Source organism: Phocoena sinus, chromosome 8 (assembly GCF_008692025.1).
Source record: "Phocoena sinus isolate mPhoSin1 chromosome 8, mPhoSin1.pri, whole genome shotgun sequence".
In the NCBI taxonomy this organism is placed as follows: domain Eukaryota; kingdom Metazoa; phylum Chordata; class Mammalia; order Artiodactyla; family Phocoenidae; genus Phocoena; species Phocoena sinus.
This window is the reverse complement of record NC_045770.1, coordinates 108,499,652-108,525,953: the sequence shown is the minus strand read 5'-3', so window position 1 is coordinate 108,525,953 and position 26,302 is coordinate 108,499,652. Positions and strand designations below refer to the sequence as shown.

At 54.6% G+C, this 26,302-nt stretch overlaps 1 protein-coding gene across 7 annotated transcripts in view; it reads left to right on the top strand.

Annotated features, from left to right (window-relative positions):
• KCNQ1 (potassium voltage-gated channel subfamily Q member 1) overlaps nt 1-26,302 on the top strand; it is a 352,233-nt gene that overhangs the window by 96,469 nt on the left and 229,462 nt on the right. For 4 of the 7 annotated variants that reach the window (XM_032640190.1, XM_032640192.1, XM_032640195.1 and 1 more), the window contains exons 7-11: nt 6,643-6,753; nt 7,741-7,908; nt 10,031-10,153; nt 10,612-10,752; nt 10,980-11,124. In XM_032640190.1, coding sequence (XP_032496081.1) covers nt 6,643-6,753; nt 7,741-7,908; nt 10,031-10,153; nt 10,612-10,752; nt 10,980-11,124 — 688 coding nt within the window. The remainder of the gene's footprint in view (nt 1-6,642; nt 6,754-7,740; nt 7,909-10,030; nt 10,154-10,611; nt 10,753-10,979; nt 11,125-26,302) is intronic. The other 3 variants (XM_032640191.1, XM_032640194.1, XM_032640193.1) reach the window with 3 other exon arrangements.

Genomic DNA, 26,302 nt, shown 5'->3' with positions numbered 1-26,302 from the left:
GCCGCGGCTCGAGTTATGGGCTGTGCTCCTGGCACATCCTGGACAAACAGCTCAGGAAGCGCGAGCCAGAGCAGCCTGGCTGGGGGCTTCAGAGCGCCCGACGGTGGCTCTCCCTCGCTGTCCTCTGCGTGGCTTCGTGGGCCACAAGGGGAGCGAGCCCGGCCCTGCCGTGCCCCGTGGCTCCCCGTCCAGGGCGGACAGACCAGGGTCTGCCTACCAGGTGGTACAGCCTGGCAGGGAGAGGTCTGCCGGCCGGGCCACTGCCCATCACCACGCTGCGTCCACGCCAGACCGGCACCTCTGTCTGGATGCGTGGGACAGACTTGAAAATAGGGCGTCTGGGCCGCTGGGATGGGCCATCTGCTGTGTTTCCTCTGTGGAGCCAGGGCAGGGGGGCGGGTTCCCCGGGGGGGAGTGGCCACTGCTGCGTGTGGACCCGCCGGGAGGGCTGTAGGTGCCACAGGGGTGGCGCCAGCATCCTCAACACCCAGCCTTGGCCGGTGTTTGCTGGACGAGTGGATGAATCAGCTGACGTGCCCGTAAAGCGGTTCTGTCCGTGGCCCGCAGGACAGCGGGTGCCTCAGTGGCCACAGCAAAGTCCCACAGACTGAGCGCCTTAAAATAACAGAGCTGCGTTCTCTCACGGATCTGGAGACCAGAAGTCCGAGATCAAGGGGTTGCAGGGCCGGCTCCCTCCGAAAGCTCTGGGGGAGGGTCCTTCCCACCTCTTCCAGCTTCTGGGGCCCCCAAGTGCTCCTGGGTTTGTGGCCGCACCTTCTGTCTCTTATCAGGACACTGGTCAGTGGATGCCGGGCCCACCCAGGGAGCCCAGGACCATCTCCTCTCCAGATCATTAACCCAGTTGCATCGACAAAGACCCTTTTTTCAAACAGGCTTGTGTTCTGAGGGCCTGGGTGGGCATGGATTTGGGTGGACACCCTTCAGCCCAGGCCAGCGCCGTCCCAGGTGGACATCACGAGAATGTCTCTCCCCTCCCCGAGCCTCAGTTTCCAGGCTGAGGGTCCCCTCCGCTCCCGCTAGCCCAGGTGGGGATGCCTGACTTGGGCGTGAGAGCTGCCCCCTCACCCGGAGTGTGGCGCCCCATGCCTGGCTGCCGAGGTGTTGGGGAGGATTGAAGACTTTTTTCTTTGCCCTGGGAACAAAATGCATTTGTTTGTGTTAAAGTGTGAGTCGGGGGGAGAGCAGTTTTTGCAAACACGGGCTCCTCTGTTTAGTGCCCGGGGGTCTCTCGTATCAGGAGGCTGCCAGGCTCTGTTTACCCCCTGCATCTAAATTTAGAATTTAGAGTGGAAAGGCTAGAAGCCGCCCCTGCATTCAGCCACCATCTAAAACAAGAGTCTGGCTCCTTAGCTGTTGGCTCCAGAAGGTTCTGGCTCTCCAGGCTGGACTGCATCCTGGCAGAGTGAGGCCAAAAGGGTCTGGGGGCCGAGTGGGGGGTCTGGGTGAGGACAGGGCCTCCCAGATATTCACATGCAAGGCCTGTCGGCACCGCCCAGTGGGTGGAACCAGGGTCAGGACCTCATCTGGAGCTGGGGAAACCGAAGCCCTGTGGGCCCGGAGGGTGGTGGGCCAGGCCCCCAGCCCTTCAAGGCTTTTCCTCTGCTTGGACTCCATGCAAAGCCCGGGGGTGCTATGCAGCTAAGAACAGAGGGTCTCCAGGACCCCGGGCTGCCACCTGCCCCGATCCCATCCTGCACCTGTTGACGGTTGTGTATGGGGCTGAGACCATGGGCTCTGGGAGCCCAGCCAGAGAAGGGCCTTTACGACTGGGTTTTGCAGGATGAGTAGGGGTCCACAGGGCAGGTCTGCCTCTCTGTACTTACTGCCCACTGAGGGACCCCCTGGGGCGATTTTATTACATGGGCTCAGCAGGCCCAGTGAGGCGGGTGTTCAGCTCTTGTCATCCCAGGTAAGAACTTTCCAGCTTCAGCTCGAGGGAGAGAAACATGGTCAGCGTCAGGAACACAGTGAAACAGGAAGTAGTGGGGTAAAACGGGCGGGAGCGTGGTGTGAAGCCATCCTGTCCCGCTGCTGACCTGCTGAGTGGCCCTGGGCAGGTTACCCAGCCTCCCTGGGTATAAGCTGGGTGCGTATTTTCGTGAGCTGGGGAGGGTTGTGAGTGAGGACACAGAGAGCCCGGGGCATCTGGCGCCCAACGGGGATGCAGCAAAGGCTGGCTGTGAATTTTAGGGGCTGTTACTGGCCACGGTTCTCTTGGCAGCGCCCCCAGGCGGGCCGACAGGCAGTGACCCCCCCAGCCACCTAACTCACACTCGAGTGTTCGTGGCTGCCGCGGCCCAGTCACAGCCCTTAGCCCTGCTGGTGCCCAGGGTCCAGCTCTGCCCCGGCCGGCTCCCGGCCTCTAACACCTTAACTCACAGAGCGACCCCTCTTCGCACGCGGCCCCGTGTGCACATGTGCGCGCCTACGTGTGTTGGCTCTTCCTGGCCCCCAGGGACCTGTGTTTCCCGCCAGGCCGGCGGTGGGGCGCAGAGGGGTGAGTGCGCCATGCAGCTGCGCTGGGGCCAGGGCAGGGCATGTGACCGCTCCGTGCCTTGGTTTCCCCATCTGTAAAATGGGAGACGGCAGGTCTACCTCCAAGGGCCGACGTGGGGCTCCCTGAGGGGACCACGATCCCAGGAAGGTGGCGACTCTTGCCGTCGCTTCCAAGGCATTCCTTGGAGGACTGGGGCCTCTTGGCCGGGCTGGTCCTGGGCACCAGGCACATCCCGGCAGTCCCGCTCTGCGCTGGGCACTGGGGCACAGCAGGGGGTCAGCCGCCTGGGGGTCTCGCTCTCGGAGGCTTGGTCGTGGTCAGTCGTGGTCCACACGCCGTGACTTCCCTGGGAGTCAGTGAGGGCCCCCTGAGGAGGACATATCGGAGCGGAGCCCTCGAGGCAGAGTCTCCTGCGTGATGGGCCACGAGCCTGGCCATGCTGTGGGGTAGGCGCGGCCCGGGCAGGGCCCAGGGTGTCCACAGCATCCCACCAGGCGCTGTGTGAAGCTCCTGAGGGCCCCTCCCGAGGAGGGAGAAAGGTCTTGACCCCGTCCCCACGGTCCGCACCCTTTCTCCGAGAGTACAGCGGCCAGGGCGCCGAGGTTTCCACAGGGAGAAGATGCGCTCACACAACGAGGAGCCTTGGGCCCGCGTGGGTTTCTGTTCATTTATTGAGTTTTTCCTTTCTGAAAGGAAGCGGGCTTGTTCGGGGTATGTGTTTGCTTTTGTTTTTACCCACAATTTGCAAGCCTGGCAGGGTTGTCCCCTCGGCCCTCACGTGCCGGCCTCTGTCCCCTTCACGGTGTCCCCTGCAAGCCTGGCCGGGGTCTCCTGGGGCAGCCCCACGATGGCTGGAGCTGGGGCCCAGGACCGCTGCTCCCACCCTTTGCTGTCCTGAGGCAGTCCTGCCACCCGCCCAGCCTCCCCTGTGTCCACACCTCTCCTCCCCTGAGGTGTCCTCTCCCTGGCTCCGTCCTTCCAGCCTCCTCTGGGCAGCTTGGTGGCCCGAGGCTGGGCGAGCCCCAGACCCCTCAGCGCGGCAGCCTCTGGCCCTGGGCTTGTTCTCCGGCTGTCCCGCCAAGGAGCCTGGGGGTGAGCAGGCCTCGGTTTGGTTGCCAGCTCCGTCACTTAGCAGTGGTGAGACCCCCCCGGCCTCAGTTTCCCCCTCTGGCAGATGGACCCGAGCTCACAGCGTGGTCACGAGTTTGCCAAACGGAGGTGCCCTCCCCGGCGCGAGCCCCTAGTGTCCACGTTGGTGCCTCCTCACTCCCACTCCTGGCTGCCCGTTCCCTCTGGACAGATGGCCACGGCCTGCAGTGTGGCTGCAGGCTGACCGCGTCCTCTGTGGAGCTGGGCTCCTGGGCTGGCCTTCCCGCTTCCCCCGGAGGCCGGCGTCCAGGAGGAAATAAAATGACACCAGCGCCAGCTTCTCGTGACACAAAGTGCTGGGGGGACTGGCAGGTTCTCTCGTGCCTCCTGTCCCTGGAGGAGAGACACGGGGGACGGGGGACGCACCCTAGGCCCAGCCCCCCGGCTGAGCTGTCTCCCCGAGTCTGTGCCCAGGGGACGTGCAGCTCTGCATTCCGATCGCCTGCCATGGGGGGTGAGTTCCGAGCACGCAGGCTATAAAACGGCCCATTCCTGAGCTGCTTGTGTCTGTGAGTTCAGGAAAAACAAACAGCTCTGCGGGGATGGGCTGTTTCCTCAAAGAGCTGAAAGGATGTCGTTAACTTGACAAAGAAGGTCTGTGGCAGAGTCTGAGAAGCCAGGAGTGTGCCCTGCACCGCAGGGTGGGGGACACCTGGCCGGGGCTCCCCTGGCTTCTTCCTGCTGCCCACCATTGGAGTCCCAGCACCTCCCAGCCGGGCGGCGAGGACATGGGGTCCCGCCTCCAGTGCTCTTGTCCGAGAAGGGAGGTGGCCTCGGGTGTCCCCACCCGCCGGCCTGGCCGCACCGCTCAGCCAACCCCTTTCCTCCTCCCACCTACATCAGTTTCCCATTTTTCTTGTTTTTTTTTTTTTTTTTTTTTTTGCCTTAATTTTGGTAATTAGAAGGTTGTATTACGTGTTCTTTGTCTCGAGGCCCGAGTTTTCTGGCACCGCTTAAAATTTGCCCCCCTGGCGTGAGGGCCACACTCAGGTCCATCTCGGAGGTCACCCTGCCCCCACCTCCCTGCACGGCTGCCGTTCTTGAACTTGGAGTCTCAGGACCCCTTGACGCCCTTATCAGTGACTGAAGACCCCAGAAAGCTTTTGTTTACGGGGCTCACGTCTGTCAATACCGCATTAGAAGATAAAGGTTAGAAATTTAAGAATAGACCCACTGTGTGTTTACACATACGTGGGTAATCCTGTGAGAGCCGCTTTCCGGAAGACGCCCCACCCCATCTGCAGCCCTGGTGTGCCTCTGCCCCATGCACCCGGGTGCTGAGAGGCAGCTGCCGCCCAGGCCTCACACGAGGGGCGCAGACCCTCTGGGGGCTGCTGGCGGGGAGCTGCAGGTTCTCCGGGCCCCCTTATCTGCCTGCTGGCCTTCAGCCTTGCCCAAGGCCTCCGGCTGGCCTGCTCCACCCTGCAGGTACTGGGCCGGGCTCCAGGCGTGCACTGCCTGTGTGTGCGTGTGAGGCGTCGGGCCTGGAGGGGGCTGGGCTTGACGTGGGCACCGGCCCCTCTTTGTGGGACCCTGCGCCACGTGTGGTTCGTACCCGCGCGTGTGCCTCGTTGCTGCCTTAGCCTGTCTCAGCGTGCGTGTGCGGCTCCCTGTCTCCGTGTCAGGCCATCTGTGTGTGTGCACACATGCACGGGCAGCACATTGGAAGCGGGTGTGGACGTGTGTCTGAGGGACGGTGCCGTTGCCAGGAAGTGCTCCGTGTGGCGGTCACGGGAGCCAGGACCACGAACAGTCGCGTGGTGGGTGTCGGGTGGGCGGGAGCTTGCGCCCGTGCTGCCCCCAGGTTGTGCTCTTTGGTGTAACCCGGGCTCCCGCACTGCGGTCCTTCCCGCTGCCCGGACTCTTGGTCACTCCTGCTTCCTGAGGACATCTCGCCTCTGCCCCGGGGCTTCTGAGCTGTCCTGTGTGCCTGTCCCTGTCCACACGGACGCGTGTGCGGGCCCCAAGGACCCTGCTGTAGAAGCCGCCACCTCCCGCCTGGGCCTTGTTCAGTGGAATCTATGAAATGGGCCTCCCCAGGCCCCACTCCCCGCCGGTCTCAGTGGGCAGGGGGGTCTCATGGAGGCTCCGTGCAGAACTTCCCGAGCTGCCAGGGGCCGTCCTCACTTGGCCTGGGCTGGGGGCCCCGGAAGGGGGAAGCCGGGCTGCCTAGCACAGGGCTGGCGGGACCACGGGTTGAGCGCGTGTGCCGACGGGATGAGCAGGGACTCTGGGCGCCCTGGTCCCCCTGCCAGGCGCAGAGCTGGCTCCTCAAGCACCCGGACCCTGGCGTGGACAGGTGTGGGCCGCGTGGCCGGCACAGCCAGGGTGGGCTCTGAGTCCCTGCAGGATGGCGTTGTCGGGCTCACGCCGGAGGCCCCGGGGGGAGCAAGCCTCAGATGGCAGCAGAGGCAAGCCTAGGGTGGGGGTGGGGTGGAAGCAGCCCCTCAGTCCCACTGTCCCGGCACACGCCCTGGACGGACAGCTCCCCCGTGTAGAAGGAGGCTCTGGCTGCATCTGATTCCCTCCGAGCAAGGGGCAAACGCAGCACCTGGTGCCTGGGGTGGCGTCAGGAAGTGGCGTGTCATCGTGGCCGGGCTCTCTGGGGAGTGTGGGCCTCTGTGGGAGCTTCCGGCTTCCTGGGGGCCGGAGCACAGCGACATCGGTGGCCCGGTTGGCAGGCCTCCTGGGGACGGGGCAGGGGGTGGGGCGGGGAGGCTATCCCCCGTCGGCGCCGAGCTCCCGTGTGTACGCTGGGGCTTGCTTCCTTTGCGGCGTTAGCCTGGGGGACCCAGACCCTGCGGGCTCGAGCACCGTGCTCTCAGCCGCCCGGCCTCTCGGTGCTGGGCTCTCTCGCTGGCCTCTGTTGGGCGGTGGCAGGTCTCGGATGGAGCGCGGGGCTCTGGCTGGACGGACGGACGCCCGCCCTGAGGTTCTGGGGCTTGCGTGCCGACCGCTGTCCCTCGTCCTTGCAGGTGACGGTCACCACCATCGGCTATGGGGACAAGGTGCCCCAGACGTGGGTCGGGAAGACCATCGCCTCCTGCTTCTCCGTCTTCGCCATCTCCTTCTTTGCGCTTCCAGCGGTAGGTGCTCCGTGTTGGGGGGCCCTTCCACAGTTCCTCAGCCTCCTCCGGGCTCTGGGGCTGGCAGACCTGTGAGCAGACCACGCTCAGGGGGCGCATTCAGACCCCAGCTCGCCTGCCTCAGAGCCTCTGGAGGCCGCCGCCTTCCCGTTCCCGGCCCCCCGTGGGTCCTTTGCAAGTGTGGGCGGCGGCGATCACCAGGCCTTTCGTGGCAAATAGTGGGGTGCGGGCCGGCTCATTCGGCCGCTGAGGCTAGCGGTGAGGCGCCCACGGTGGCTGCCACAGAACCGCAGAGGGGCAAGCCTTGAGGGAGGGAGCGGTCCTGCACTGTGGCCCGGGTGGCTTTGACCCCTGTCCTTCCTGGAGACCGTAGACCATGGGCGTTAAAATCTTCTAGTTCACGCTGTGTGTATGGAGGCGCCTGGTAGGTGTGTGGCCGTCCCGTGTGTGTGCACGTGTTACACACCCCGCAGTCGGTGTCTGTGTGTACATACTGTGTGTGCATCACGCACACGTGCTCCACGTGTATTTGTGTGCGTGTTGTCTACGCACGTGTCATGTAGGTATACACACCGCATGCGTGTGTGTGTCACATGTATGTTCTCTGTGTGTGGTGGTCCTTAATGCACTGCACGTGTGTATCGCGGGTATGTCTGTCCATGCACGTGTGTGTCACGTGGCTGTGGTGTAGTGTGTGTATGTATGTACACATAGAGCGTATGTATATGTGTATGGCTTGATCCCCTCTGTGGACAGGGAAGCTCCCCTTGGTGAGCCAGCCCTTTCCATCCTGTTAGCAATCCTGGGGCGGGGGGTGGCGGCAGCAGTGGGTCCTGCTCGGGTGGGGCTGCTTTCTGCCCCACGGGCTGGGCCAGAGGCTCCGACCTCCTCCATGGGGCCCGCAGCGCCAAGCAGGCCACCGGTGCCCAGCCTGTCTCTCCACGCCCCCGTCTGCAGGATGTGAGCCCTGGTTTCTGTTCCTTGCAGGGGATTCTGGGCTCCGGTTTTGCCCTGAAGGTCCAGCAGAAGCAGAGGCAGAAGCACTTCAACCGGCAAATCCCGGCGGCAGCCTCGCTCATCCAGGTGATGGCAGCCACCGCCGCGGCCTTGTCGCCGTCGTGTGGTGGTCAGTGTGCCCGGCTCTGCGTTGCCCGGGCAAGTACGAGCCGTGTCTGGTCTGGGGACGGCTCTCAGCCCTGAGCTGACCCGGCCCCCGGGGCCGCCGAGACCCTCTCCCGTGGACCCTCGTGGACACGGAAGGGCCGCGATCCATGCCACAGACGTGCCCGCCTGTTGTAACTCCTGTCCTGGGAACCGTCGGGTGAGGCCGACGGGGTGGGGGCACAGGAGCCTGGGAGCCCACCTTCCTCCATCCTGTGGGCCGGGCCGGGGGACTAGAAGGTGGCCTGGCCTGTCTCGGATTTGGTCAGTCCGGTGGGCCCTTGGCCTCCAGCTGCAGCGGCCGCCTGGTGTCTGTCTTCTCCCTCCTCTGTGGCCAGCCCCCGACTCTGCAAGGGAGGACTTGGAGCGGAGAGTAAGGGGTCCCCAGGTGGCCGTTCCCCCACCCCAGGGTCAGGGGTCAGGGCCTGCTTGTGCAGTACTGATGCTTCTGGGCCACTCCCAGCACCCACAGGGCTCAGTCCTCCCGGCCGACAGGAGGTGAGGACCGGTGACCCAACGGCACGGGCCGCGCCCTGGACTGACGGGCCAGCTTCATTTTCTGAAGGCCCGGCTGCTGCCCCTACAGGGCCCGGGGCTCACGGTGCCGGGCCTTGGGGGCGGGGCAGGGGCTGCACCTGCCCCAGGCCCCTCGCTCCCTGCCAGGCTTCTGTGATGAGGCTGTCCCAGAGGTTCCCAGCCCGAGAGCAGTGGGAGAGGAAGGTTCCAGAGGCGGGCAAGCAGGCAGGCGGCCCCGAGCCCCTGGACACTGGGCTCCGGGACCCCAGGCTCCTGGAGCAGCCTGGAGGACTGGGCGGCCCTCTCAGTGCCAAGCAAGGCTCGGGCACAGGGACCCCTGGAGGCTCGTGTTCCGAGGGTGTCGGCCGGCGGCCGCCCGGGACTGAGGAGAAGGCAGAGTGGGCACGGGGCTACGGGAGGGGTGGCCGGGCAGGGGCCTGGGGCAGGGCTGTCACCGCATGCCGGCGTGGGCGTGTGGCCCTGCACCCGCTGGCGTGGCTGCGGTTCACAGCCTGGACCCCTCTGGGCACCCCAGAGCTGGACGGCCCCCGGAGACCGTCTGGGGTCACGCCGGCGACCGCAGCTCAGCCAGGGCCTCTATCCTGTTCCTCGTAAGCCTGTCCGGAACCACCGTCTGGGGCCGGACGCTAATCCTGCACCGGAAGGAAGTGAAGGCAGCAGCCGTAAAGCTGGGGGCTCGGCCCCCCCTCAGGCCTGCCTTTACGGCGCCACAGCCTCCTCTCGGGGAGACCGTAAATCAGGCTGCAGATGGCCTGCCCGCGGAGGGGGCGCACTGACTTCCCGTGGGGCGTGTGTGCGGCCTCACACGAGCCTCCCAGGAGGCGGGAGAGGCCTGGAGCGGGGCCTGGAGGGCGGGGCGGGCGGGGGGGGGCGGGGGGGCATGTCCGCTGGGTTCCCATCGCAGAGGTGGCATCACTGTCCCGGCAGCCCTCCCCGCCCCCCGCCCGGCATCTCTCTCTCCAGCTCCCATGGCCGGCAGTGCCGAGGCCCTCAGGGTGCGTGCTCCTACGGGGCTCCTGGCGCCCCCTCCGGCCCCCCAACCAGACGCGGCCTCCCCTTGGGTCTCCTTCTCCAGGCCACACCCTGGTGGTAGTCGCCGTGGGCATCTCTAGAGTGAAGGCCTAAGACCTTCACCCCCAGGACATCTGGAGGCCCTGGAAACTGTGGGTCCCTGGGGGCTCTGCCTCCTGGACACTCAGCCCCGCCTCCTGGGGGCCCTGCCCCTCCACGCCCCCAGTGACCTCACCCCCACGGCGTCCTTGAGGAGAGGCCGGCGACCAGGACGGAGGTGGGGGGCCCCGCGGGGGAACCGGCAGGTGGAGGTGGGCGCAGACAGACTGGGGCTCACAGGCCCCTGTGGTGGCTGAGCCGCGTGCGACCGTCCATGAGGCTGCGGGCTGCAGAAGGGAACGGGCTGTTGGGGGCGGGGGCAGGCCCTGAGCCTGGGGAAGGGGCTGGTGGCCAGGAAGCCCCGTGGTCTTGCCAGAAGGGGGCCCAGGCAGGAGTGGCGGGCCGCAGCTCCCTGGGAGTCCCCGTCAGGGGCTCCGTGGTGACAACCACTCCCTTCTGCTGGTTTCAGACGGCGTGGCGGTGCTACGCGGCTGAGAACCCCGACTCCTCCACCTGGAAGATCTATGTCCGGAAGCCGCCCCGCAGCCATGCTCTGCTCTCCCCCAGCCCCAAGCCCAAGAAGTCTGCCATGGTAACCAGCCCCCCCCGCTGCCACCAGGATGGGGCACTCACACACGGGCGGGGAGGCCACGCGGCCACAGCTCACGGCCAGGATTCGACTCTGGTGCTTCAGCCCGGCGTGGCCCGTGGCCCTGTGGGCACTGGGGGAGCACACCCCGTGCTGGGCTCCTGCCATCCTGGTGTCCCCAGGCTTGGGGGCTTGTAGGACCGGCCGCTCCAGGGCCAGGGCTGGGGGAGGTCCCGAGGAAGTACCCCGGGAACAGGACGGGCTGGATTCTGGCCAGCTGCTGGGAGAAGGCTCTTGAGAGGGCCTTGGTGTTGGGCTTTCCATGCTGGGCCTGGTGGGCCACAGGGGATGGAGGTGGCATCCTGGCTCAGGGAAGAGGGTCTTGCGGTCATAGGATAAGGGAGCTCGGGCAGACTTGAGGCAAGAGTCTCGTGAATGAAGGGTGTGGCCCGCCCCGACAGAGCTCTCCTTCCTGGCCCGCGCCCGCGCCATCCGTGGAGAGACACGGTCTCCCAGGTTCTGGCTGCCTCTGGAGCCTTTGCACCTGCTCTTTCCTCTGCCAGAAGGTTCTCCCAGATCCCAGCACGGCCTGCTCCCTCCAGGTCGCCTCCTCAGGGAAGCCTTGGCTGGCCTCAGTCTGTCTGCCCGCCCCGCCCCGCTCTAACTCCCCGCTGGTCACAGCCCTCGTTCCCACCTGCCCTGGGGTATTCCTGTGTGGGAGGGTCGCTGGCCTGGGCCCCGGCGGGTGCCCCAAGGGTGGTCTGGGGCCAGCAGACGGCCCGGCAGAAGACGCCCAGGAACTGACAGTTTTATTGTCTGGTTTTCTTAGGTAAAGAAAAAAAAGTTCAAACTGGACAAGGACAACGGGGTGAGCCCGGGAGAGAGGATGCTGACGGTCCCGCACATCACTTGCGACCCCACGTTGGAGGAGCGGAGGCCTGAGCACTTCCCGGTGGACGGCTGCGACAGTTCTGGTGAGAAACCTTCGCACAGGGTGAGGGGTGGGGACAGGGCCGCGCTCAGCTCTGACCCAGGGCTGCTGGGGCCTCTGGGGTGTCCGGACGCCCCCTTCTCCCCCTAGCACTTGCTCTTGTCCTGTGGACAGCCGGTATTGTCATGTCTGCTCCCGCTGGCCCGCTATCACCTGCGGACATTCTCTTCTGTTCTGGGCTTCTGGGAGCCAGGCCCTGCCTCACTCGTGCTGTGTGGTTGGCGCCCCAGGTCTGGCAGAGAGGAGGTGGCCCGTAGTACACTCTGACCCCCATTCCAGGTGGAGTGGGGCTGGGGGTCCTGAGCCAGCACCGTGTGTGCCTGCAGCTCTGCCCTCCTCGACGCTCTGCGCCTTTGTTCCCTGTCACTTCTGTGTCCATCCCTCCCCTCTTGGACCTCTTCCCGGGACCCCCAGAGTGCTCCCGCCTTACTGGTGGTTGCAAGGGTGGCGTCACTGTCTCAAGCCTGGCAGAGGGTGGCGAGCTCACGTTGTGCTCCTGGGCGGCTGGCGCCCCGTCCGCCTGGTGCTGGCTTTGTGGGCGGCCGACCCGCGATGTACCCTCCCGCATCTGGTCACTGCTGGCAGAAGGGCAGAAAGTGTTCTGGAAAGGAGCCACGGCCTCTCCCTGCTCCCAAGGCTGCCTGTGGACGTCCTCTCTGGGAGCTGGGCGTGCAAGACCGAGCCTGGGCGCCCACCCTGCTGGGCGCTGGGCTGCCCGGGGCCTCATCACACACCGTCGGGATTCTGGCCCGGCCGCCTCGCCGTCGGGCCCCTGGGTCGCGTTGCCTGCCTGCCCGCTGGAGTGGGTACAAAGGACAATTGTGACAACGGCTCCGGATTTGGGGCAGGACCATTGTCGCAATGCAGATGGGGGCTTTCTGCAAATGCTAATGCGCGGGTTGGGCGCGGGGAGGAGCGTCGCTCGCCGGTGGCTGAATACGGAGCAGCCCGAAACGATGCGTCCATTCAGCCTGCTTGGCGTTATTAAGTCCTCAGCGATGTCTGCGGAATGTTAATGAGGTACAAGTGCCGGGGAAGTCGGGCGCCTTTTGTGGAATGCTCCCACACGGAGGAGTTTTTTCTTTCCTGCCAACGCGATAAGTCAGCCCAGCCCAGAGCCACCGGATTTCTGGAGCCTGAGCTGTCGGCCTGGGTCCCGTGGGTTACCTGACACTCCTGAACCCTCCTCACCCGGAGGCTCTCAAGAGCCCTGGTGTGGGCGAAGGGGCGCTAATCCCGGGGCCGGATGCCATCACTGGGAAAGGCCTGCAGGCCCAGCTCCCACGCACTGGGGCGCGAACAGCCGTGCTGAATTCCACCGCCACGCCAGTCCCAGGCCTTGAACCTGAACCTCAAGGATGGGGCGTGCTGGACAAAATCATCTCTGTCCCAGCACACGGTACCTGCCCGTGCGCCCGCCTGCCCCCCCTGCCCACGGCAGTGCCCGCCCACACACCTCTCCCCAACGTCAGTGATTTCTCTCTGTGTCTCAGGCTCGCAGCTTCTCTGGGCTCCTGTCCTGCGACCCTCAGGCCCCGTGTCCCAGGCAGACCTGCTCCCCCTCATTCGTGGGTTCTAGAGTCTTGTCTGAGCCGCTCTGATTTCCGGGTGGATGCCCGTCTTCAGGGCAGATCTCGTGAGCGGTGACAGGTGGCCGGTGCGGCCCGGGTCCCTCCTGCATGGCGCCCACCCCCCTGCAGGTTCCGGTCACTCGGTTGCTTGCGCCGTCCTAACTCACCAGGGACTGTTCGTGCTCCTTGCCATCCAGGGAGGAAGAAAGGCGACAGCAAGAGGGCAGAGTGTGTGGGCCTCTGAGGGATGAGTACCTGGCTTGAGCCCGGCAGGTCCAGGAAGGCTTCTAGGAGGAGGTGACATCAGGGCTGAGTGGAGCTGGCTAGGAGGGCGAGGAAAGGCCAGCGAATGGCAGGAACATCTTGGACAGAGGTGTTCGGGGGGCCAGCCACACCTCTGCGTGTCTCCGCCAGGTGACCGGGGCGTGGCACGCGGTGTCTGCGTTGGGTGGGTGCTGACCTCACCCACCTCACACAGATGCCTGCGGGGCTTCTTCACCAGTCTGGCGGCCTCGGGCATGAGTCGTGACCTGGAGCCAGCAGGCATTGGACGGGGCAGATGGTGGAGGCCACAGAGCAGGAGTGGCCACGGGTCAGCCCTGTGCCCTGCATGGTTCCCTGGGGTGGCACGCGTGGGGCAGCGGGCAGGACTTGGTCAGGGCCCACAGGCGAGACTCGGTGGCGGGCCAGCCCAGGGCCTGCAGCCATGGTGTTGGGGTGCGGGTAGGGGGAGCCAGGAGCCAGCTGGAGGTGGGACCTGCGACCTCAGGGGCTCCCGGGGTGACGGTGGAGCTGCGGGGGGTGGGTGGGGGGGGCGGGGTGAGGACACCAGGTAAAAAGAGCGCTCTCCTCACAGAGACTTCAGACAGTTTCAGAGAATGATGGGCCTGAAGCCCACGTGCCCCGCTCTGTGGAGGGACCACGTCGGAGGCGTGGAGGCCCTGCCTGCTCTGGGGGTTTGCGGCTCCTGTTCACGTCTGATGGGCTTCACCGGGGGTGGCAGGGTTCCGATCCTCTTGCCTTCCGCATGTGGAGGCCGTGCAAGTCGATTCTGTCCTGACGGCCTGCCCGTCCCATCGGTCAGCAGCTGCTCCTTGCCTCCCGCACCCCCTCCCCCGGGCCGGGGGGCTCTCACCCCATCACCCTCCCATTTCACGGGCCCTGCTGCCCCGTGTTTGGGTTTTGCCTTTGTAAACAGTCCTCTGCGTTAGCTGCTTGTCCTGACGCTAGAGGAGCGTGTTTGCCGACAGATTTGCGAGTTTTCTGTCTCTCAGTCTGGGTTTAATTTCCTTCCTCCCGAAGCCTGTGCTCTCTCCCGGGGTGGTCTGTCGACGGCCTACTCAGTTACTGCTCGTCTGAAATTTTTGTATTTTGCCTTTGCTCTTGGACAATGGTTTGGTTGTGTGTAGAGCATCACAGGCTGAGATCTGTATTTATTTTAATAGAAACAATTAGTTTTAATTGGATTATAGTTGATTTACAGTGTTTCAGGTGTACAGCAAAGCAATTCCGTTACACACACACACACACGCATATATATATATACATATATATATTTATCCTTTTTCAGATTCTTTTCCATTATAGGTTATTAGAGGTCTGTATTCTGTCTGAGCAGGCTGGAGATCCACCACCGTCTCCCGGCTGGTGTGCCCTGTCGGGCTAACTGACAGTCCTTTGTAGGTGACCCTTCCTCCCGTCTGGTGGCCTTGAACACCTTCTCTTTGACTTTGGTGTTCCATCGTTTCACTGTAGTCAATCAAGCTGGTGGATTATTTTTACTTGTCCTGCCTACAAGGTGTCGTGATTCCCGAATGAGGGTTTGTGTCCTGCGTCAAGTGGAAAATCAGCCCCACCGTGTCCTAGAACAGTACCTCCCCTAACTGCTCTGACCTCGCCTGGAAACTTCCACTTGCCCCTCCAGGTCCATCCTCCTTGGCGTCTCTCAAACCCCCCGTCTCGGTCTTCCTGTGCTGCATCCTTAGCAGCTTCTTCGTGGTTTCCTAACTCTTCCCGTGTGCCAGCCGGCGAGGTGTTTATTTCAGTTGCCACCTGGTTTTTCATTTCCAAATGTCCTCACGTGAGGGGCTCACCTGCTTGGTCTTAGCGTCTTGTATTTTCCTCCCATTTGACGACAGAGCTTTGGATTCTTCAGCCCCTTGAACGTGCCCATCTCCTCATACCCATCCTGTCCCTCCGTCACCTGCGCCTCTTGGAGAGTCTGATTCTGTTCGCGGTGGACTCTTGGACGCTTGCTTCTTCGTGGGTCTGCCGGCTTAGGCTGCGATGGTGGAGGTTTTGTATCCGTGGGTTCCCGTGGGCTCTGGAGAGGTGATCCCGCGAACCACGCCGGGACACGCGTGGGGTTGGTTTATAGGTGTGGGGTTTTCTAGACAACCCGTGTCACGTAAGCACAGAGCCAGTGTCCCGTAAGGGCGAGCCTAAGCACATGCGCCACTTACGCTCCAGGAGCACGGGCCGGGGCAGGTGAGCTTCCTTCCCCCGCGTTGGCCGATGCGAGGGTTTGGTTGGCTTTTGTCTGGCTTTGTGGTTTGGTTTGCATCACCCTCTGGTTCTTGCCCTTGGGGGGCAGTAAGGTCCACACTGGGGCTCCTCAGGTGGGCAACCCCTGGAGGCCACCGGGTCAGAGCCAGGGCGCACCTGCTCCCCCCTTAGCCATGGGGACACCCCCTTCCCTGTCAGGTGAGCTCAGCGGAGCATGCAGGAGGTTGGCTCTGTTCCAGAACTTGCAGAGAGAGGTTTCTCATGGCATCGGGCCCACTTATTGGCAGAAACGGAAGTCCTCCTCTTGGTGACAGACAGAGCTGTTCCCGGCGAGGAAGGCTGGGAGCCCCCGCTGGCCGGGGCTGGGCAGTGATGCTTCAGGTTGGAACTTCCCTGGGTGCCCCTCGAATCACCTGGAAGACTTTACTTTTAACACAGACTCAGAGGCCTACCCCTCAAGATTTTGAGTCACAGTGGCTGTAGGGAGGCCCAGGAATGTGTGTCGGTAACAAGCCCCTAGGTTACCTTGAAGCAGGTGGTCCGTGGACTGGTGTAGCCCTGAGGGCGAGGTTTTTCTTCTGTGACATCCTGGTCTGTGTCCACCTCGGTCTCACCTGGGTCAGAGTTGCCTTGCTCAGGACAAGAACAGGGTCCCAGGCGCCCTCCTGGCATCTGCCCCTCTGTTCTGGTCTTGGGGTGTGACGTTCCCCCTGGCTCTGGGGAGGACTTGTGGTCATAACTTCTGGTGACCATCCTGGTCACCGCACATCACTCATGCAGCCTCGGGGTCCCGAGGAGGTGGTCCCCGCAGGGTCTTGTGGGCTGGGGCCTGCGACTCCTCCAGTGGGTGTGGGGGTCTGGCGGGGCAGGAGACGAGGCCCGACGAGCTCTGTGGGCGTGTTCTGAACTCCCGGACCAGAACCTTCACACGGGCTCTCCCCCAGGATGCTCACTCCCGTCCCCTCCAAGCTGTCCCAGGACTTCACTGAGGATGGTCTCTCTGTATCTCCCTCACTGTCTTCTCCCCTCCCATCTGCTCTGTGCAGCCAGTGAGCAGGTGAACAAATGTGTCTGCTCATACCGCCCCCCCACCCCGCCCAGGATTCCCTGTCCCCTCGGGGCTGCCGTCTGGATACCTCTGGGTCTCGTGGTAGCCTGGCCCTCACTCATCTTCCCAGCTCTGCACCCGCCGCCTGCACCCACGGCCAGGCTTTTCCACCTGGACCCCTTTGCCCGAAGGTCACCCCATCATGGCCCATCTCTTCATGACCAAAAGATGGCCACTCCCAAATTTCAAGAGATTTTATTTCTGCTTAAAAACATGGCATATGCTCATTATAGAGCCTATGAAACATACACACGAGCATAATGAAGAAAAATCATCCCCTGTTGTCTCACTGCCCAGAGTAGCAACGGTTAGGCTTTTGACAGAAGTCCTGTCTCCTTAGTTTTAAAGAATAGACACACCTGGGTTGGTTCCACCTACACTATCCGTATTGTTCCTGCTTTTATCACTTGCTGTGATACGAGTGTACAATTGATTTTTTGCTGTGTCCCGTCAAACGTTTACGCCAGTGATCTTGTGCTTCTGGTGTGCTGCCTTAGGGGAGGGGTCTGCAGGCTAATTTGGAAATACGATGGGCAAGGATTCCCTGATGTGTTTCTGATTTTGTGGGGATTGGATCCAGCGTTTTACTGTTTTGATTGGTGGTGTTCCTGGCTTTTAAACTCTGTCAAAGACAAAACAAAATCCCAAACTAGAGAATATTTAGAAAAATAATAACAGAAATACTCCGTATCGGATCCTAGAATACATAAAGTATTTAAATGACTGTTGGTTCGTAAGTTGGAATATCTAAATATGACTTCAAACCCAGTAGCCGAAAGGGAAAAAAGTAATGAATAATATATAAAAGGAGAAAGAAACATATCCAGCATGAGAATTGGGGATTTTAATACACCTATCTCAAAAGTTGATAGAACAAGTAGAGAGCAAAGCAGTCAGGATATAACTCTGAACAATACTTGCAACCAAGTTGACCTAATGAACACTTACAGAACACTCCTCCCAACAATAGCAGAGAACATACTGTTTCCAAGTGTACGCAGAACATTTACCAAGATAGAAGCAGGTTCTGAACCATAAAACAAATCCCAGTACATTTAAAATGATTCAAGTGATATATAAAGTCTGTCCTCTGACCCCACAACAGAATTAAATTGAAAATCAATAATAAAAAGATCTCTGGAAAATCCTCAAATATTTGGAAACTAAATGACATGCTTCCAATAGGACAGGGTCAGAGAAGAAATCCAAATGAAAACTAGAAAATATGTTGGACTCAATGAAAATGAAAACACAGCATATTCAGAATGTGTAGGCTCTGCTAAGGGCAGCACCCAGGAAGCAGCACAGAGCACCAGCCTGTGCACTGGAAAAGAATTGGCTCCAGTCGGCCTCAGCTTCTACCATAAGAAACTAGAGAAAGAGCAACAAGCTGAACCCCAAAGTAGTAGAAACAAGAAAATGATAAAGCTCAGAGGGGAAACAAATGAAATGGAACACTCAAAGACAAAAGAAAACATAATGAAACCAAAAGCCGATTTGTTTGAAGAAGATCAATACAGTTGATAAACCTTGACCCAGAAATATCAGGAGAAAAAGAGAGAAGACACAAAGTATCAGTATCAGAAATGAGCGATATGGCAGTACCGATTCTACAGATATAAAAAGGGTCATAGGGAATACGCTATACAAGTCTTTAAATTCAGCAACTTAGGTGAAATGGGCAAATGTCTTGAAAGACGTAAACTACTCGAGAAATAGATAACCTGAATAGTTCTCTCTCTGCTGATAAAATCAAAGTTATAGTTCAAAACATTCCCCCAGACATTCTCCAGGACCACATGGCTTTACTGGTGAATCCTGCCAAGCATTTAAGAAAGATAAAATCAATTCTAGACAACATTTTTCTGGAAAATTGAAGAGGGGGGAATAGTTCCAAGCTCATTATGAAGCCAGCATTGCCCTGATCTGAAAACCAGCCAAAGACATTGTAAGAAAAGAAAGCTATAGCCAAAGACATTGTAAGAAAAAAAGCTATAGTTAAGTATCCCTCGTGAACACAGATGCAAAATTTTATTTGCAAAATTTTAGCCAATCAAATCCAGTAATATATTAGAAGATTATACATCATGACCAACTGGGGTTCGAGAATGCAGAGTTAGTTTGACATTTTAGAAAATCAGTCAGTTAACCATATTAACAAATGAAAAACCATACGATTTTCTCAATAGATGCAGAAAAAGAACTTGACAAAATCCAACAGCCAAGTATTACAAAAGCAAGTAGAAAATAGAAAGGAGCTTCCTCAACCTGATAAAGCTCTCAGTGAAAAAACTACATCTATAGCTTATTTTTTTTTAAATATTTATTTATTTGGTTGTGCCAAGTCTTAGTTGCGGCAGGCAGGCTCCTCAGTTGTGGCATGTGAACTCTTAGTTGCGGCATGCGTGTGGGATCTAGTTCCCTGACCAGGAATCAAACCTGGGCCCCCTGCATTGGGAGCACGGCGTCTTAACCACTGCGCCACCAGGGAAGTCCCAGCTATAACTTCTTAATGAAGAAAGACTGACTGCTTTCCCCCTAAGGTCAGGAACACAACAAGAAGGCAAGAGAAAGAAATTTTAGACACCCAAGTTGGAAAAGAAGAAATAAAACTGTTTTTATTTGCAGATGACATAGTTATCTGTGTAGAAAACCTGGTGAATATATAAGATGACTACAAGAACTAATATGTGAATTTAGCAAGGTGGCAGATGCAAGATCAACATGGAAAAATCAGTTCCAGTTCTATGTTCTGGCGGGAAATAATCTGAAATTGAAATTTTAAAATACCACTTACAGTAACATGAACCATATGAAATACTTAGAGACTAATCTGACAGAAGGTGTGAGAGCTGTACACTGGAAATTACAAAATATTGCTGAAAGAACTGAGAGAATATCTAAATAAATGGAGAGGTATACCATGTTCATGAATCACAAGATTCAATATTGATTTCTACACCCAGCAGGCATTTTGTAGAAATTAACAAACTGATTCTGAAATTCATATGGAAATGCACATGACCTAGAGCACCAAAACAACTTTGAAAATGAACAAAGTGGGAGGACTACACCAACAGTGTGGTAGTAGCATCAAGGTGAGCAAACAGATCAACAGAACGGACTAGAGAGTCCATAGAGGCCTCTACACATCTCTGGACCACTGAATTTTGATCAAGGTACAAAGGCAGCTTAGTAGAGAAAGGGTAGTCTTTTCAACAGACAGCATTGGAGCAACTGGATATCCATATGCCAGAAAATGAACTTGGATCTACATCTTGCATCAGATATAAAAACTAACTCAAAATTTACCAGAGGCCTAAATTTAAAGCCAACAAATACAGAAGAAAACATAGGAAAAAAAATCTTCGTGACTTTGAGTTAAAGATTTCTCAGACATGACACCAAAAGCAAAAGCCATAATTAGAACAAATGAACTGAACTTAACAAAATTACGGGCTTCACTTTGAAGGACACTAAGAGAATGAACAGACAAACCAGAGATTGGAAGGAAATATTTTCAAATCATACATTTGATAAAGGACTCGTATCCAAAATATATGAGGGACACTTATGACTGAATAGTAAGACAACAAATAAAAATGGGCTAAAGCTTTGAACAGAGACTTCATCTAAGAAGATATATGGGCAAGCACGTAAAAACATACTCAACATCATTAGTTATTTGGGAAAGGCAAATTAAAACCACAATGTGATTCTACTATACATCATTATACTGGCTAAAATTAAGAAGACTGGCCGTACCAGGTGCTGGGAAAGAAAGTGGAACTCATACTCTCCTAGTGGGGATGCAAAATGGTGCAGCTGCTTTGGAAAACAGTTCGGCCGTTCCCCAAAATGTGAAATATGTACCCACCATATTATCCAGACATTCTCTTCCTAGGTATTTGTCCAGGAGAAATAAGAGCAGATGCATATACTGACACTTGTACATGGAATATTCATAGCAGTTTTATGAAAACTGGAAACAACCCAAATGCCCATAACGTTTGGGCAATTTTTTTTAAGTTGTAGCATATCCGTACATTGGAATACTACTCAAAAATGAAAAGTAATAGCCTAAATAAACCTCAGAATAATGACAGTGAGTGAAAGAAGCCAGAAACCAGAAAAGAGCACATACTGTATTATTCTGTTTATATAAAACTCTAGAAAATCTAGAGTGACAAAAAAATCATTTGTTACCTTGGGAGGGGGGTGGGGGGACGGGGACCGTGTTGGGAGGAGGAGTACAGAGGCTCAAGGAAACTTTGGGGGGGGGGGTGGATATGTTCAACACATTGTGGCAATGGTTTAACTGTATGTCAGAAGTTACTAAATTGTGGGGGAAAAGTTACTAAACTGTATACATTAAACATGCAGTTTATTATACATCAGTTACGCCTAAATGAAAAAAATATAGAAAATAAAAATATTTTGCATAGCAAAAAATACGAAAAATAATTTTTAAAAATTATATCCTGGGGAAAATAGTTACCACTCATATCATAGACGTAGGGCTAATTTCATCAATATGTTAAGAAACCCTTGTAAATCATGAAGACAAAAGAATAAAAGGTACAAAGACGGTTCTCAGAAAAGGAAATACCAGTGATTCTTAAGGATGAAAAGATGCTGAGAACCTCGATTATGATACAAGAAATGCAAATTAAAGCCATGAGATTTTTAAACCTATCTGATTATTAAAGAGCTTGATAGGTGAATGTACAGGGAAACCCTCCACCACAGTCATTGATGTTGGAAGATTAAGTTGATACAACTTCTATGGAGACAAATAAGATAATTTCAATGAAATGAAAGTTGCATATGCCCTTCAAACCCTTACAGAAATTTATTCTACACTGACGGTTCACATTTGCCAAATGATCCATTATCAGGATACTGATTTCTGCAATTGTTAAATAGCAAAAGACAGCAGACCACCAACGTATCCATCAGTAGAGGTCCGCTTAGAGAACGCATCGTGTGTCCATTAAATAGCCATTAATGCTGTGAAACTGTATTCTCAGTGTTGATGAAAGACATCCCTGATATCTGATCCTAGAAATAACAGGGCCTCAGGTTCAAAAGAGCAGGAAATCTGCCATCAGGTGTGTGCGAAGACAAATGTTCTACAAAAGGGAACTCTGTCTACCTTTCTCTGTGTCCTGGAACGGTTTGAAGATGGAATTATCTTCTCTTTAAAGGTTAAATATTAGAACTAAGTTGTAAAACCGTCTGGGCCTGGTACATGTTTTAAAGGAGATCTTTATCTCCTCTTAGTCTGTTTTATGGTAATTTGCTTTAAATAAATTTACTGCGGGCTTCCCTGGTGGCGCAGTGGTTGGGAGTCCGCCTGCCGATGCAGGGGACATGGGTTCGTGCCCCGGTCCGGGAGGATCCCACATGCCGCGGAGCGGCTGGGCCCGTGAGCCATGGCCACTGAGCCTGCGTGTCCGGAGCCTGTGCTCCGCAACGGGAGAGGCCACAGCAGTGAGAGGCCCGCGTACCGCAAAAAAAAAAAAAAAAAAAAAAAAAAAATTTACTGCACCTTTTGGGGTAATTTATTCATTGCTATTTAACTCCTCAAGGGTTTCATTTATGTTACCACTTGGTAGCAACTAATTTTCTCTTTTAGTGATTTTATGTCTTCTGTGTCTCTCATCTCTTTTTTTTTTCCTTGCCTGAGCTTTTATAGTTTTGCTCTTTTTCCTTAATCAAGTTCATGAGAGAGTTATCTATTTTATTTATTACACTTTTATTATCTTATCAGAAAACCACCTTTTTGCTATTTTTGTTTTCTATTTCACCAATTTGGGCTTTTATGTCTATAATTCCCTCTTCCTGGTTAACTTTATTAATTTGTAATTTAATTAAGAGTAACAGTACGATTATTTAAAGTCTTTCTTCTAAAAGGCATTTTAAAGGTTATAAATTTTCCTCTGATTGCAGCCTTAGCTATGACACATAGACCTTACTATGAAATATGTTCCTTTTCATTGCTTTATTGGTAGTTTTTATTTTGTGTTTTGATTTACTCTTTAGAGTTCTTTTAAGAAATGTTTTCTTAGTTTTTAAGCAGTATATTTTTTATCACTGGGATTTATTTCCAATTTAACAGGCTTACAGTGAGAGGATGTGGCCTGTGAAATCTCTACTTTTTTAATGAAGATTTTCTTTGTGTCCAAGTACAAAAATAAAATTAATTGCTTTTGTAAATGTTCCATGAACCTAAGTTAAGAAGATATATTTTCTTAAATATATAAGAAATTATATATTTTATTTGTAGGACATGAACTTTTTTTGTATACAACAGATACATTTTATGTAGAGATGGATTATGCGTACATACATATATACATGTATACATACATATCTACTTATTCACTGCATCATTCAGATATGTTCCAACCTTCTTTATTCTTACTATTTTTTTAACCCAACACATCTGCCAAATTCTGAAATGGGAAAATTAAATCCTTCCTTTACACGTATGTTTTAAAAAGTCAAGTGGCACATTTATGGACTGGTTTCGAGCACAGCCCAATAGTCAACCTTCCTGGGGTCAAAGCCCAGCTCTGCCATTTTCTTCCGTGTGACCCTGGGCAAACTACTGCCTTCTCTTTGCCTCAGTTTCTGCATCCATGAAATCAGGATCCTAACAGGGCTGCTCCCAGGATTGTTGTGTTGACCGAGTGAGCTAAGATATGCAGGTGCCCACCCAGGGCCTGTATGTAGCCAGCACTCTGGTGTCTCTGGGTTCTGCTCTGACCCTCCCTTACCCTCCCCTGACAAATAGCCCGCATTCCACCTGGCTCCCTGTGCCACAAATCTCAGGGCTGGTCTTTCTTTTAAGCTTTCTCACTTTTATTACTTTATCATACACCTGTAACTCTACACGTGTGTATAATGTGTATGTTTCTGTGCTGTCCTTATGTTAATGATCTAAGATTTATCCTCATGTTTTTCCCAGTGCTCATAATATATGATGAACTCAGTATACATGATACTATAGGGGTTTATCATTGATTTCCAGACATATGGGATCATATCATATAAGACTCCCTCCAAAGACGCCGGAACAGTTTGTTCTAAAACGTACATCTCTCCTCCATTCCCCGTGCTATGCACGTGCCACAGTGCTCTCTGTTGCTGAGAATCCATTTTGCATTGGGTTTTGGCCCATTTTCTAAAAACCTCCCTTGAGCCCGACTTCCCTACGTACAAGTACAGTAGTCCCCCATCATCTGTGGTTTCACTTTCCACAGTTGCAGTTACCTGTGGTCAACCATGGTCCAAAAATATTAAATGGAAATTTCCAGAAGTGAACAATCCGTAAGTTTTAAATTGTGTGCCAATCTGAGTAGCGTGATGAAATCTTATGCCGCCCTGTTCTGCCCCCCAGGATATGAATCACCCCTTTGTCCAGTGCATTCTGCCCTTTCGTGACTTAGTAGCTGTCTTGGTTATCAGATGGACTGTTGTGTATTGCAGCAATTGCGTTCAGGTGACCCTTGTTTTACATAATAATGGCCCCAAAAAGCATGAGGAGTGACTCTGGCTATTTAGATATGACGAAGAGGGGCTGTAAAGTGCTTCCTTTAAGTGAAAAGGTAAAAGTTCTCAGCTTTTTAAGGAAAGAAAAAAAAAAACTTGTACGCTGAGACTGCTGAGATCTGTGGTACGAATGAATCTTCGATCTGTGAAAGAGTGAAGGAGAAAAAATTTCGTGCTAGTTTTGCAGTCACAAGTCAAACTGCAAAAGTTCCGGCCATAGTGCGTGATCCTTGCTTAACATGGGAAAGGCATTGCATGTGTACAATAAAATATTTTGAGAGAGACAACATTCACATAACTGTTACTACAGTATATTGTTATAATTGTTCTATGTTATTGCTAATCTCTTACTGTGGCTAATTTATAAATTAAACTTTATCTAAATTACGCTATAATTTAAATATAAATTAAAATATAAACTTTAGTATGGAGGTTCCTTAAAAGACTAAAAACAGAGTTACCACATGCTCCAGCAGTCCCACTCCTGGACATATATCTGGAAAAGATGAAAACTCTAATTCAAAAAGATGCATGCACCCCAGTGTTCATAGCAGCGCTATTTACAATAGCCAAGATGTGGAAGCAACCTAGATGTCCATCAACATATGAATGGATAAAGAAGATGTGGTATATATACACAGTGGAATATTACTGAGACATAAAAAAAGAAGGAAATAATGCCACTTGCAGCAACATGGATGGACCCAGAGATTATCATACTAAGTGAAGTAAGTCAGAGAAAGGCAAATACTATATGATATCAGTTATATGTGGAATCTAAAAAAATAATACAAATGAACTTATTTACAAAATAGAAACAGACTCACAGACGTAGAGAACAAACGTATGGTTACGTTTGTGGAAAGGGAAAGGGGTAGGAGGGATAAATTAGGAGTATGGGGTTAACAGATACACACCACTATATATAAAATAGGTAAACAAGGGCCTACTCTATAGCACGGGGAACTATATTCATTACCTTATAGTAACCTATAATGGAAAAGACTCGGAAAAAGAAAAATAGGGGCTTCCCTGGCGGCGCAGCGGTTGAGAGTCCGCCTGCCGATGCAGGGGACACGGGTTCGTGCCCCGGTCCGGGAGGATCCCACGTGCCGCGGAGCGGCTGGGCCCGTGAGCCATGGCCGCTGAGCCTGCGCGTCCGGAGCCTGTCCTCCGCAACGGGAGAGGCCGCAACGGTGAGAGGCCCGCGTAACGCATTAAAAAAAAAAAAAAAAAGAAAGAAAAAGAAAAATAACTATATATAACTGAATCACTTCGCTGTACACCTGAAACTACACAATATTGTAAATCAACTATAGTTTTATATATATAACTATTGTAAATCAACTATAGTTTTATATAACTATTGTAAATCAATTATAGTTTTATATATATATAAACTTTAGGTATGTGTGTATAAGATAAAACATACACAGGGCTTGGTATAATCCACGGTTTCAGGCATGCACTCGGGGTCTTGGAAGATATCCCCCATGGATAAGGGAGGGCTAGGGTACCTTTCTTTCTATGATAATTTCCAGGATGTATTAGTGTGCTATGGCTGCCATAACAAACTACTACAGACTGGGTGGCCGAAACCACAGAAATATGACAGTCCTGGAGGCTGGAGGTTTGAGATCAAGGTGTCAGCAGGGTTGATTTCTCTTGGGGACTCTCTCCTTGGCTTGGAGATGGCTGCCTTCTTACCGTGTCCTCACGTTGTCTTTCCTCTATGTGTGTATCTCTGGCATCTGTATGTCCTAATTTCTTATAAGGACACCAGTCTCATTTAACTTCATCACCTCTTGAAAGGGCTTGTCTCCAAATACAGTCACATTCTGAGGTACTGACGTTTAGAGCTTCAACATATGAAATCTGGGTGCCACGACTTAGCCCGTAACACAGGTATTAGGTGCATTATTCATTTCAGTGGGTGCTGCCAGGTTGCCTTCCTCAAGGGCACTCTGCCAGCCACCATTGGCAGAATGATTTTCCATCCTGTCAGCCGAGTAGGGCAGGGTTTCTCCGCTGTAACACCGTTGAAGTTTGGGGCCAGATCATTCTTTGTTGAGGGAGCTAATGTTGTAGGATGTTTAGTAGCATCCCTGGGTTATGACAACCAGAATGTCCAGATGTTGCTAAATGTGCCCTGGGGGGCAAAGTCACACCCAGTAGAGAACCACTGTGAATGCCTCAGGGTTTGGGGGCTTTTTTCCAGCTGTTTATTTGGAAGTAATTTTTAATTACAGAAAAATTGTAAGAGTAAGAATGAGCTAGAAAACACAGACCCTTCACTAAGATTTGATTCACTGATTGTTAACATTTTGCCCCACTTATTTGATCATTTGTACCCCCTTTCTATATGTGTATTTGCGTGACACTTTTTTTCTGAACCATTTGAGAGTAAGTTGCATACTCTA